General features: G+C 38.6%; 1 protein-coding gene and 1 long non-coding RNA gene across 3 annotated transcripts in view; both read left to right on the plus strand.

Annotated features, from left to right (window-relative positions):
- The first annotated feature begins 2,264 nt into the window (after positions 1-2,264).
- Positions 2,265-14,598, plus strand: part of LOC139136549 (urease accessory protein UreG-like) — an 80,064-nt gene continuing 67,730 nt past the window's right edge. The window contains exon 1 of one of the 2 annotated variants that reach the window (XM_070704280.1): positions 2,265-2,476. In XM_070704280.1, coding sequence (XP_070560381.1) covers positions 2,410-2,476 — 67 coding nt within the window. In that variant the 5' untranslated portion in view covers positions 2,265-2,409. The remainder of the gene's footprint in view (positions 2,477-14,598) is intronic. The other variant, XM_070704282.1, reaches the window with a different exon arrangement.
- On the plus strand, positions 12,947-13,707 carry LOC139136550 (uncharacterized). Its single transcript, XR_011553192.1, has 2 exons — positions 12,947-13,143; positions 13,533-13,707. It is a non-coding gene; the product is annotated as an uncharacterized lncRNA (long non-coding RNA).

The raw sequence follows: 14,598 nt of genomic DNA on the forward strand, positions 1-14,598 counted from the left end.
ACAATTGTGGTTGATATTACATTTGTGGAGATTATTACATTTGTGGAGGTTACAGGGCCCTTGCATAGTTGATGCCAATATATAAATACATATTTGACGTCAATGCATGTATGAATACTCAAGTCATAACTTCTGTCTGAAGATTGAAGGATGCATGAATATATATTATTACATGTACTTTGTAGACCTTGGAGTAATTTGTGTTATTAGTAGCCTGTTCAGGTGAAAATTAATCATGTTTTTCACAGTGTTGTATCAGGATAGAACTCTTAAAAAGAAGAAGAATGCACTTTATTTAATGAAAATCGGATTATCCATTTCGAAGATACGGATTTTTGAAAAATTAAATTTTCAGCATTAATTTGAAAGGGTCTTTGTTAATTTTAACCATTGTTTTATAGGAAAGACAATGGCGTTAATTTAGACAAAGACAATTGGTTAAATGCTTGTAACTTTGCCATTTCATGACCGATTTGTGTCAAATCTTCAGCAAATGTAGTACTAAGTGAGACCAATTGTACAAAGTTATCTATACTTTTGCATATCCACGAACACGTTGCCACGGAACCATGATATTTTAGCAAAAATTATTTCAAAACAGTACGGTTGCAACTTTTGCGTTCTCTCCAAACATCGAAAAATTAGTTTTAATGGACAAATGATAGTTGGTCATTACATTTAGGCCTAGAGGTCACAATAGTGGATCAAAATTTCGAGTCAAAAGTCTTATTTTTGATGCCGTTTCCACATTTTTCGGTCCAGTGTCGATTGTGACCCCTCATTTAAAAGCCTACATATTGCCCCCTCAAACTGTGAGACTTTCATAATGGAACATTCCACATCAGCCTTGGGGACACGCCACAGGCGGCCCACACTCTATCAGTTCCTCTCCTTTGTTCATGCTCTGACTGATCGTAGTAAAAATAAATGACTATCTAACCTAGCCTCTTGGCTCTTTATTTATGTTACACCCCATTACAAGGACACTCTCATATACACACATCTTGTAATTAATTAGTCAACACAACTAATTATGCTAATCCCTGGATTTATCAGGGATTTTATGGGTTGGTCAACATCGCGAAAGATAGGACATTTACATCATCTTTCCGATGTGACTAACCCTTGGTAAGTCCACGGATTAGCATAATTTGTTGTGTTGACTAATTAATTACAAGATGTGTACTTGTAATGGGGTGTAAACTGAATAAAGAGTCAAGAGGCTTGGTTAGGTTATATAACAATTTATTTTATTTACTCCGATCAGTCAGAGCATAAAGACACAGTCCCTCTATCCATAGAGGGACTGTACGAAGAAAAGGAGAGGAATTGACAGAGAAAACAGTGAAAAAAACTCAATAATAAGCTTATCAATAGTGTCTGGACCTCCTGTGGAAACGCTGTCAGTTTTGTGTTTGGCCCGGCTTATTGTATTTCTGACAGACTTTTTATTAATCTGTCAGAAATACAAGTCCAAAGAAAGAGCTTTTTCAGTAAAATCAATTTCCCAAACGATACAACTGAAAATCAGCTTATTTCTCTACTAACAGATGAATGGTTGTTTTTCTTTCTCTGTATTGTTCACTTACATTTGTAACACATCTTGATGTACCATACCATACTCTCTGTTAGTATGTGTCGAGTAAATAAAGATTGATTGATTGATATTTCTACTAACAAAACAAGAGTTAGGCTATTACTCGCAGATTATATTGTTACTTTATATAAATAAAGAAGGGCCTAGTTAGCTACTGTTATTATACTTGTATTACTTTATCTTTATTGAAGAAAAACTTGAACTTATTTTTGTACTACACTTTTTTTGCTAGAGCTGAATAGCTCACGAGTGACTGTGGCACGAACACCTTTTTGCACGAACAGCTTAGTTGGCGGCACCTGATCATTACTCAATCTTGGCTAAATGTATTAGACTAAACTTTTCACATGTTACAGTATATTTACTATAGAAAGCCAAGAGCTATTTATGTCTTTATTATTTTATTTCATCATACTAAAAATACGGACAAATAAAAATGATACAACTGTAGGCCTAATCCAGTGTGTTCTGAACACATTTGTCACGTCACTGAACAGGCTATATATTGGGATATGACATCTTGACAAAGCGTAGAAGTTCGGTAATATACATGCTGCGCAAATCTGTACAATTTTTATTTTCACTCTATGGAATCGTATGCCAGCAATCTGACAACCCCATAGATGTATTGGTCTATCCCTCATTCATGTTTACGCAAACCCACGAGCGGGGCCGAGGACGCATGTATCATAACCTTTGACTCTGTGAGAACAACGTGACCCGAGCTGAAGTCGCGTGAATTCAATGACAGTCCGCTCACACGATTCTGGTGCACGTGCGGAGGACAAGAGGACTTGACTGAGCTCAGGACGATGGCGGAGATGATGCAAAGTAAAGCTGGCGACGAAGTTAGTGAGCGTGGCGTAGCCTTCTTTAAGGGCAAGTAGTTTGCATTGCATGGGCTTCTATGTTCACATGGGCCATAGTCGTTTGGAGAGCTATTCAGCGCTGGGACTATTCGCCCCATAGACGAGTGTACAGAAGCGAGAAATACGGTGTCATTAGCTCCCCCCACAAAGATTTTTTCAACCATACCCCGAGGTATTTCTCGCTTCTGTACACTCGTCTATGGGGCGAATAGTCCCAGCGCTGAATAGCTCTCCAAACGACTGTGTTCACATGGGCCATAGCTCGAGGTTTTGCCCACAGGGGTGATGTTTTCTGGGTAGTTTCTATAAGTGTAGCTTATTCAACATTTCGACGTTCTCTTCCGTAGCCTAAACTACCCAGAAAACATCACGCCTGTGGTTTTGCCTGGGTATTTGGGTCGGACGGCAAAACCAGATCTGGCAACCTCGAGCTACTGTACTGCAGCTACGTAGTGCAGTGTTATTACCGTAGCTGTTGTACCAGACTATTGTAGCTAGTCTAGAGTGTACGAGTGGATCATACTGGATGTTTTGCCTGGGCTCGTGGGTAAAATCTCGAACTACTGCATTGCCGGTAGTTGCCAGTCTATGTGTTGTGTTAGTACTTGTACATCGATTGCCGCAGTTCCGTGCGAATTACAGTCAACTCGCACTTTTTCCAACCCGCCCAGAACCAACTCGCCCGATTCCAACTCGCCCGATGCCAACTCGCCCGATGCCAACTCGCCCGTTGTTTTGAGATGGGGTGTACTTAGTTGTAGATTCCATGTACGCTAACCCGATGGCCCGAGGCCAGCTATTTTCATATCATGCCAGGCCAGTAACTCGTGTAAGACGGTCTTGCTGTTCCTAAAGACGTGAGCCAGTATAAGGGAGCTTTCAGTAATTACAAGGGGGGGGGGTGGGCCGGGGGAATTTCATGAACACCTGTACCATAAAATGTGACCCTCCCCCTATCCTCCTTTCTAAAATGTGACCCTCCCCCTTGTCCGACATTCTTAAACTTGACCCTCCCCCCTCCAACCACTGCGGTATTCTCCCCAGGAATAACTAAAACAGTATCAGCTAATTTACATAGCAATTGGTTCAATTGTTATGTTAGGGACAAATTACAGAGGGGAGGGCTGGTGTTTTTGGAGGGACAGTCGCAATTTATTACGCAAGAATGTTTGAAGAGATATGGTATTTCATACATTTTAGGGAGGGTCACCATATTTTGTGCAACTATAAGAAGGCAAGATGTAGCTGATTTAGTGCTTCATCCAAAAATATCAAATCATAATACATGGAGTCTATAATCAGGCAAATTATTGACAATTTACCCCACAAAACATGCTATATCTGTATATTATATATGTTTGATAATGTATTTAAATGTAATTTGCTTGAATAGGGAAGTAAAATGAGCATTTGTGTACAAGAAATTGATTTCTGAATTTCATCTAAAAAGTTGGTTCACTATCCATGGTGTCTATGATGAAATTATGAATAGGTTTTTCCAATACAAAAATAGGTAAATCTTTGCATTTGTGTACTCTTGATTATTGATATCAATTTTCTTGATTAGACTAGCATGGTTACAGGTCTATGGTTGTGTAAGAAATTCATTTTGGAATTTCACTGAAATGTCAAAACACTATGCATTGGGGTCTATGATGAAACTGTGAATAATTTTTTTTCAGTACAAAATTAGATAAATCTGTGCATTTATGTATGCTTGATTATTCACATTATTGTTCTTGATTAGACTAGAGTGGTTACAAGTCTATGGTTGTGTAAGAAATTTGATTTTGGAATTTCACCAAAATGTAAATTCACTATGCATTGGGGTCTTTAAGTGTGTGCGTATTTTGTTGGTGACTTCTATTCAGGAAATATCACATGGACAATCAAAGTTTTGGCCATAATATCAGCTTCTGTCAAAAGTGACCCTCCCCAAGATAGGTTTATAAAAAGTGACCCTCCCCCTTGAACTGTTTTCTAAAAAGTGACCCTCCCCCCAATTCCCCCGGCCCACCCCCACCTGTAATTACTGAAGGCTCCCTAACTGCAGTAACTATCCCTATACGTAAAGAAGCCGAACAAAATTTATTCTTTCAAGAGATTTGCAAAACGTGACATTCGCAAATAAAAACTGTTCCGTGTTGGCACATATTTCAAGCCGCACCTGTGGTTCTCAATGTTAGAAATAATTGTTGTTAGAAATAAAACTTTTATACGTACCAGGTACTCATAAAATTGCAAAATAGTATCGGGTGAGTTGGCATCGGGCGAGTTGGTTCTGGGCGGGTTGGAAAAAGGTCAACGGTGCAGGTTTGCTGGATTGCTGAATATCCCCTAAATAGCTAGATGGCTATTAGCCACATTAACCATATGAATAGCTTGTCAGTAGCTGTATTTGGCTATTAAAGGCTATTCAGAATTTCCACGCAGTGTTTTTAGCCGCTAATAGCCGCTCATAGCCAGGGTACAAGCTAACCAGTGAGGAGTGCCTAAAAGGCCCAGCTATTAAGCTATTCAAGCTATTATCCGTTTTAAGCCGCTAATAGCGGTTCTTAGCTAGCTATTAGCTAGCTATCAGCTAACCAGTGAGGAGTCCCAAGAAGGCCCAGCTATTCAGCTATTCAAGCTATTATCCGTTTTTAGCCGCTAATAGCCGTTCTTAGCTAGCTATTAGCTAGCTACCAGCTAACCAGTGAGGAGTCCCCAGAAGGCCCAGGGCCCAGATATTCAGCTATTCAAGCTATTATCCGTTTTTAGCCACTAATAGCCGTTCTTAGCCCGCTATAAGCTAGCTACCAGCTAACCAGTGAGCATTCTGTAGAAGGCCCAGCTATTCAGCTATTCAAGCTATTATCCGTTTTTAGCCGCTAATAGCCGTTCTTAGCCAACTATTAGCTAGCTACCAGCTAACCAGTGAGCATTCCCAAGAAGGCCCAGCTATTCAGCTATTCAAGCTATTATCCATTTTTAGCCGCTAATAGCCGTTCTTAGCTAGCTATTAGCTAGCTACCAGGTAACCTGTGAGGAGTCCCAAGAAGGCCCAGCTATTCAGCTATTCAAGCTATTATCCGTTTTTAGCCCCTAATAGCTGTTCTTAGCCAGCTATTAGCTAGCTACCAGCTAACCAGTGAGCATTCTGTAGAAGGCCCAGCTATTCAAGCTATTCAAGCTATTATCCATTTTTAGCCGCTAATAGCCGTTCTTAGCTAGCTATTAGCTAGCTAGCAGCTAACCAATGGATGACTTGTGTAGAACCCAGAAAGTACTATAAAGTTTTGTTGTTGTAATAAAAGTAAAATGAGTAACGGATCCGAGCGCAAATAATTATTTTCAACTATTCTTGTATTTAGTCATGTTTTATTTCAATCGTTCGTGGTGGTTTTAAATATAAAGAATGTATCCGAAACTTTGGAGGTCTCTCATGGAGGTCTCTTTCTACCTAGAAAATAATATGTGACCTCGAAAAATGTGAAATAGCAATAGTCATTTTGATAATTTTTTGTAATAAATAGAAATTGGCTGTAAATAGGACAGGTAAAAAATGCAAATTGAACTTCCAATGAAAAGATATCATAAGAAATACAACAGCTGTCACTGTTCTTCATAAAACTGCAAGTCTAGCGTCCCAAAGATTTTGTGCACATCATATAGAATTGAATTTTTATGAAAATCATACAAGAGTGTCGTTTATTTGTCAACAGACGATAACATAGTTTATATTTCGAAGATGTGACGACATTCCCCACGGCACGGTTCATTCAAGACTTGCTACTCGGCTAACCAGTGGATGGCCTTTGTAGAACCTAGAAATTACTATCAGGTTTCGTGTTGGAAATGAAATTAAAATGAGTAACTGACATGAGCGCTGCTAAATATCTCGGCCAATGGCTAAAAAGTATTATCACTAAATAGCTTCTAAATATCTATAAATCATTTTAGCTTATTAGCTGCTAAATAGCTATTTTTTGCAATCTTATGGGAAAAAGTGCGAGTTGACTGGTACCCGTTCCGTGCTGCAGCCCACAACTTTCCCCGACGATTTTGTGAAATTGGTAAAGGTGGCCCCTATCACACAAAATTGGCGGGGTAAGTTGTGGGCTGCAGAACTGCAGCAATGTTGTATAGCACTGCTACTACGGGCTTAGCTGCAACATAGGGGTAGGAAGAGACTACTTCCATGACTGCAATAATTGTAGTCCACAGGCCTTTGTTAGCCGTGTTGACTATTCAGCCCCGGCCCGTACTACGGGCTATGCAGCCAGCATGTGCGGTCAAAGGCATATATGGGTCAGGCGTCAGATTGTCTTGCCAGGAAAATTACTAGATTACTAAAGCCCACCAAAGTGCTATGAACATCTGATATAACTGACGAAGTGCTTTCGAGATGACAATACAAGTTTGTCTCCAGGGACTCCAGGCAACTGCTGTGGTTTCTTTGTGCGATCTATCCTGGAATATATTAAGTTTATTTGCCAATGGGTCCCTGACAACAATACTTTTTTTTGTATTAAAATTGTTTTATTGGTAACATTTTTTTAGTAACATGAACTTAAGATAAAAATGAAGTACAGTGCTTAGTTATCTACAATTTTGTGTAAAATTGAAATCCATTTGTTGCAATGTCTCTCTAATTTGTCTTTTTCCAGAGCTATTTCGTACTCTAGATGGTAGTTGAATTTCACTTGCAACATAAAAGCTGCAAAGTGTGGTTTACTCTGTTTCATTTTCATGGCATAGATGTGTCTTTTGGCTAACAGTAGCAAGTGATTATGAATGTCAGAGTAACCGTCAACGCCAAAGAGCACTTCATTTAAGTTATGTCTCGTGAACAAACTGAGAGATGCCTCGAAAAATGTGTGAAACTCATTCCAGAAGGTCTCAGTGAATTACAGGTGTAGAAAAGATGATCTAGTGTCTCGGTGCTGTTTTGGCAGAATGAACAGAGCGGTGATTGGTCCATGCCTCTTCTAGATAAATCGTAGTTTGTGTATAGAATATGATGAAGAAGTTTGAACTGGAATTCACGTGTTTTTGTGTCTATGGCTACCTTAAATGGTAGACTATATATGGGAGACCATGGTCCAGTAAAGTCATATTCTCTTTCATAATATCGTTCATTAATTGGACTTAGTTCCTCTTTACTGTAAATGGCGTTTCTGATGCTCTCCCTGGTAACTTTGTGGGAGGGTCGAAAGTTACAATTAAAAAACACATATTCATATTCATCTTTAAACACCGGTTCAACCAGCAATGGCTCCGGCCACCTAACTCTGAGACATGTGATTGCTCCATAAAGAAGGAGGACTTCGTTCCCTTGGAGGTTTTTGTTGGTTAATTTTTCCCATGACAGATACCCCTCCTCGGTAAGTAAATCGAATATAAATTCAAACCCTTTCTGTCTTAGCTTTGGATTAAAGACAGAATGCCCTCCAATTAGAACATTTCTGTTGTTCCAATTGTTTGACAAGTAATGTCAATCTCAGAGTCATTGACCTCAACATTACAGACCGACCAGGATTCAAGCATTTCTGGTAGAATCTCGGTAGGGGCAGGCTGAGTGAGTTAAAATCGAAGTTACACTTGAATAGGTACTTTCCACCCACAGATTTTAGGCGATGGTCTAGAAGAGTTTCCAGGGGTGTTCTATGTTTTCATCTAAATACCTTTTAATAAGGTTTATACGCATAAGCTTGTGTGTAGTTTTCACATCAGGAGCCTTTAAGCCCCCCTCAGAAACCCCTCTGACCATTACCTTTCTGGTTATTCTATCTTTCCCATTCCAGAGGAAATTGAAGATAAGCTGTTCAAATCTCTTAAGAATTTCAGGTGTTATTGTGGTCATTCTCATGACATAATTAAGTTGTGATAGGGCGAATGTTTTCAAAATCTGAACTTTGCCCATGAGTGTCAGGGATCTCTTTTTCCATGTTCCCAGAGTTCCTTCGATCTGCTTGAGTGGTGTTGCATAATTGAGAGTGGTGTTTAACTCTTGGTTATACGATATGTAAATTCCTGCAATTTTGATTGGTGAAGTCGGCCATTTGATGCCAAATGTTGTTTTTCTTACATCTTTTCCACTTACCAAGCCAAATAGCTTCCGTTTTAGTAGGGTTGACCATCAAGCCTGAGAGTGAGTGGAACTCGTGCAACATTTCAAATATTCTCTGACATGACTGTTCATCTGTTACAAAGGTCGTCAGGTCATCCGCAAATGCGGCATATTTGCATTCACCTATTCCTGACCTGATACCCTTGACATTGGCGTCATCATTCAAGTTAATTAAGAATATTTCTAGCGCAAGGATGAACAAATAGGGTGACAATGGATCTCCTTGTCTCACCCCCCTTTCAATGTTAAAATATCCGGTACTGAAACCATTGTTCATAACGCAACTGCTCAAGTCTGTGTAAAATGTAATGAACCATTGTTTAAAGAGTGGGCCAAACCCGTATGTATTTAAACATTCCATAATGTAATCCCATTCTAAATTGTCGAAGGCTTTCTCAAAGTCTATGGCAAGCAGTATTCCCGGGAGGTTGTTTTCGTCTGTATGCCAGAGAATTTCCTCTATCAGCCTGATGTAGTCACTTATATCTCTGTCTTTGACAAAGGCACTCTGCTGGCAGTTAATGAGGCTAGGCAAAACATTTTTCAGACGGTTGGTGAGACACTTTGCAGCTACTTTAGCGTCGGCGTTGATGAGAGAGATCGGTCGCCAATTTTGATGTATTTGGTGTCTCTCCCTTTCTTTTCTATTAGTGTGATCACACTTTGTCTCTGGGAGTTGGAGAGACTCCCGTTTTCGAACCCATAGTTGAGAGAATCAACTACTGTTGGCCCTATTGTCGGCCAAAATGTTGTGTAGAATTCTGCTGGCAATCCATCATTGCCAGGGGTCTTATTTCTTGGCATCATGGTGAGGGCACAGTAAATTTCATTGTGGGTTATTGGTGACTCACAATTTTTCATGAGCTGGTGCCCAAGTTTGGGGATGTTGTCATTTTTCAGGAAGTGGTGGTCAGTAATATCCCTTCTTCTGGGTTGGTTTTGGAGGAGTAGAGAGTACTGTAAAATGTCTTCAGCTCAGAAAGAATGTCTTTCTGCGATGTTTTCAGTTCATTGTTTGCGCCAATGATTCTTTTGATATGCCCTTTTCTCCCCCTCCTCTTCTCCAGCCCTAGAAAATACTTATTGTTTTTCTCCCCTTTTTCATGCCATCTGACTCTTGAACGAATAATTGAACCTTCAGTTAGGTAGTCATATTCCCTCTCGAGCTCTGCTTTTGCATTTTGGAGTCTGAGGATGTCGTCCTCTGACGCATTTGGCCTGAGGGAGGTCTCTAGATCGGAAACTGCTCCCTCAAGTTCATTGATACATTGCTTTTTGAGTTTCGCAATTTGTTTTTAAAGTAAAGTAAAGTAAAGTAAGCCTTTATTGAAATCGTATCCCAGTTGGGATCTTGATCATAAAGTACAATAAAGGTTTTGCAAAAACAACAATGAAAGAGTATATATAATATATATATAAATATATATCTATACATGAGGTCAACATATTAAAGGTCATAAATAGTTTACTTTGCCTTTTTCATTTTGTCTTGTCTGAGTTTAAACATGTATGTATGTATTTTCCCAATTCACATAGTGATGCTTTATCTGTCCTTGAAAAGATGCTTACAAGGTCTTGTGTGCCTCTGAATGCGTTTTTACAAATGTTTAGTTTACTGAAAAAATCATGTCTAATGTCTGTGTATCCTTTGCAATGAAAAGAAAATGTATCTCATCTTCTACTTGTTTGTTTGGCAAATTGGGCATGCTCTGTCTATGACATCAAGGTTTCTAATCTACCTGTTTCTATGTGTAGTATGTGTGCACTAATGCGTAACTTGCACAGGCTGATCTGTGATCTGGGTTTTTTATAACATGAAGGTAGCTTTCGAGAGAGAAATCTTTTTTCAACTCTCTGTATGTGCGAAGTTTATTTTTATGGTGCCCTTGTCTGGTATCATCATGAATCAATTCAAATGCACATTTTTCAAATAGCTGTTTAACTTTTACATTGAAATTAGTTTTAAAGTGTTTGTCATTTTCTATCTTTACATTCATGGCATCTCCAATATTTACGAGCAGCAACGATTGTTTAATTCCTGACACCCAATTATCTGTATTTTGAGTATGAGATTGAAAATTTTTTAATCTCATATTTCAGGAGGTCCCATTTGAGGCCTTTGTCCTCTATTCCGTTGTAATCTTGGAGCCATAGGGTAAACTTTTGGGAAAGTTCGTCAATGTAAACACTGTCCTGTAATAAGCTGGTATTTAGTTTCCAATATGACGGACCAAATGGTGTGGTGACAGGGTCAAAGGTCAGAGTCACTGCTGAATGATCTGTGCTAACGGAAGGGATAATCTCGGTGGAGCTGATATCTTGTTGCAGTGACTCGCTGATAAGGAAGTAGTCTAAGCGACTTTGTGTTATGGAAGGCCTGTGTCTACGCCAGGTGAAATGAGTGACCCGGGATTACATACTCGCCATATATCAATCAAAGTGTGATGTTCTAACAGTTGCAAAATGCTCTCCTTGGCTTTTTGCCAATTAGGACCACTGGAGCCCGATCTGTCGATTTCATTATTAAATGTAAAATTAAAGTCGTCGCCGATGACAATTTCTGTGTCGGTTGAACTTCATTCCCTGCTTTCCTGGTGACCATCTTAACGTGCCATTACATTGTCAACCATGGTCGATGATGTTTTGACCATCAGTGACAATGACTGCTGACCGTCATCCAAACTGACAATGTTTTGACAATCATCAACTGACGTTTACTCATTGTCACAACATGGTCTTCACATGGTCAAGAAAAAAATAACGACAATGAAATGGTCATATTATGGTCATCACATTGACAATGATTTGATGATGACTGACTGGTCATATGGTCACAGTCAAAACATGGTCATTAGATGGTCAGGAAAAGATTGTGACTATGAAACACAGTCATATCATCATCACCTCGTTGTAAATTATTTGACCATGTTTGATGGTCACAATCTTTCCCTAAACCGTCATGATGTGTGCAACTGATCTGATGCACAAGTCATTTTATGTGGTACTACGGACTGTAGGAACTCTCACAACAGCTGCACGGATGCCAATGCAGGGAGGTAGACCTGTCAGCACCACTATCATTATGTATTCAGAAAAATGATTTTGCCAAAGTCGATAGATTTCTCATTCATCACAGCAGGATTACAGACAAACATATGACTTCACTCACAAGATTACAAAAAGTTAGTAAATTTCCAAATGAACAATGGAATTTTCATTTATTTTCCCACGACTGACAATCCAAAGTTTTAAAACTTACAAGAACAGGCAGATTTTCACTTGTGTTGTGCACAATTCAGCTGCTTTTAAAAGCATCAGTTTTTCAAGTATATATACCGTAGTTTGGCGATCACCTCACCTTTAAGTTTCTGAGAATCTGATGCCCACAGACCAGACATGAGGCAAGTCCCTAACCTGAGAGTTGAGTTTTGAGCTTACGTACACAAGATTTGAGTCTCTGTAATAATCAATCAAACTCTTAATATCGTCGACGATCTTGTTTTGTAAATCGTGGTTGGATCAACAGCTGAATTTTTACGAAAACAAAACAAATTGTCAAAACAGGAACATTTTTTCTGTGTATATAAAAGGGAGAATTAGTGCTGTTACGGACGCAATGTACGTCCGTTCACACCCTTTCAAAACGAGCAACAATGACGGGTCGTAGATAATGTTACTGCAAATTTGTACCGTAAAAATTTCAATAGAACAGGACCTTTTACTGTTGAAACGTACACAAATGTCAATGCTTTCAATGTTTAGTATAAGCACAGTCCCTGAAGCTAAAGCATACGGTACATACAGACAGTCTGTGTCACTTGATCATCGATGCCACCAACAATATCTCGCCTTCAGAAGACGTGGATTGAGGTTACAATTTTTGTCCATGTTTTATGCGTAAGGGCTATATATATTGCACTCCATCCTTAGCTGATCAGCCGAATAAAAATCCAACACGCAATGTCAAAGCGTGAGCCGAATCCGGCTGGTAGCAGCTGACATGTTTAGTCAGAGGTCACGGTTTACCAAGTTAAGGTCGCGCATTGATATTGAATCTTCGTGCTGAAAGAACTGTACATTCTTTTGACCATTTCGAATCATTAGTATAACCATTTTCATAATGTAATATAATAAATAAATTGCTATTTTGAGTTTGAATTGTACGGGATTAGGGCCGATAGAGAGTCAAACTCCAACGTTTAAAAACGAGACTACGTTATCAATCGCGTAATGATTTATTGATCTCACTTCCGTGAAGGTCATGAGGCTTGAACGGCGCGAAGTAAGATTTCTGTACCGTTGACTTGGTATTCGTGATCAGGACTTATCTGGCAGAAATTTTGGCGATCTTTGTATGGAATCACTAGCCAAAATACATCATAGTTTCGCAGAAATGTATATAGAGTACCAGGGACAGACAGAGTTCAAAATTTGTGAACGCGAAAAGCAGGTAAAGATGCCGACTATATTTTCCCAGTAACTTGTACCGGTATGCTTACGTGCAGCACGGAGTGACCTGCAGCCGAGAACTGTCTATAGCGTCTGCGAGCCGTTCACAAATGCAGGTAAGTTGATATAACCATAGACCTTCGTTATACAAACCACAGTCCCTCTATCCAGAGGGACTGTGTACAAACGTACAACTGCACATTGCCATTAAATTACATGTACTAAGTTTCGTTGAGTAATGATTCGTACGGAATTCACTTTCAATTCACAACGATGCTGGAAAATAGTGTATGGAAAATAATTGTGAGAGTTTTACAGATCGTTTGTCCGTTTTAAATATTATTAATATATGATTATAAATGTTTATGCAGTTGGTGTCTGTGAGTTAGTTTTTCAAGTAACTATTGTCTCATTTTCAACTAATAATGTTTATTGATTTCATTCATCAAATTGCAGTCAAACAGTAAAGACTCACACTATTTCCTGAACCATTCGTATTTTTCAGAATTCGTTGCTGGTACTGTGAAGGGATGAGAAATTCAGAGAAAAGAAGCTAAATCGCTGCCTTTGACAGTAATGTTAATTTCACATGAACCTTCTCAAGTCAGAGTTTAATGAAGACATATTTATGTGGCATGAAAAAACATTGGCATATAAAATAAATCGTACCCTAAATTGAACTTAACGTTTGTTTCTGTTTTATTTTTTACTACTGTTTCTTATGAAGCTAGTATTTCAGAATTTATACATCTGTGCTGATTTACAGTCTGCCTCAATATTTTTCAGGTGTCCATCTGTAATTATGTTTTTAGCCATGTTTACACAGCTGATTTCACAACTCAGTGTACATATCTGAACTTTCAAAATGTTGAAAGTGTGGTACAAATGCACAAATTTTGCTGTCACTACAGCGTGCTGTATCTTTGGTGTCGGCATCACTAATCTACATATAATAATAATGTTCTTTGGTACATTGTTTCATGATGCTTCAGCTCTCTGAGTATTCTGCCAATACAAAGTTTTCGATTTCTCAACCCTAATATTAAGAGTTGGTCGAGTAGTCTACATGACAGAAATTAGATAGGTATAAACATCTCTTTTAGGCTGTTTTCAGGCATGTGTCTTTTGGCTGTTATGCAATCTTTTCTCAAAATTCAACTTTTTAAATATGTATCAAAATGTATTCACAAAATTCTCTGTCTATAAATTTTGTAAAGCTGTAACTTTTGGTCTTTTTTCACATCCTCTTGATTAAAACGAAGATTTATTGCATTTTGTCAACATCATTGAATATCTGTTGGTGCAGAAAATATATTTTGAGAAGGTTCTGAATGATCCATTCTACAAAAGACACTCTTTGTACCTTATTATATTTGATTGAAAGAAGTAGTAAATTTCACAAAGCATATATATATTGTATAAAAGCCCTGATGAAAGAGAACATGGTCAACTACAGTACACATTAATTATTTGCACAGTAGTCACATGACTTACCTTTTAATGAACCTCCAAAAAATTTGTGAAAAACAAATTTACAAAATAGAACAAGATTTCCTATTAAAAGTCTGTAC

The sequence above is a fragment of the Ptychodera flava genome, chromosome 7 (genome assembly GCF_041260155.1).
Source record: "Ptychodera flava strain L36383 chromosome 7, AS_Pfla_20210202, whole genome shotgun sequence".
In the NCBI taxonomy this organism is placed as follows: Eukaryota; Metazoa; Hemichordata; class Enteropneusta; family Ptychoderidae; genus Ptychodera; species Ptychodera flava.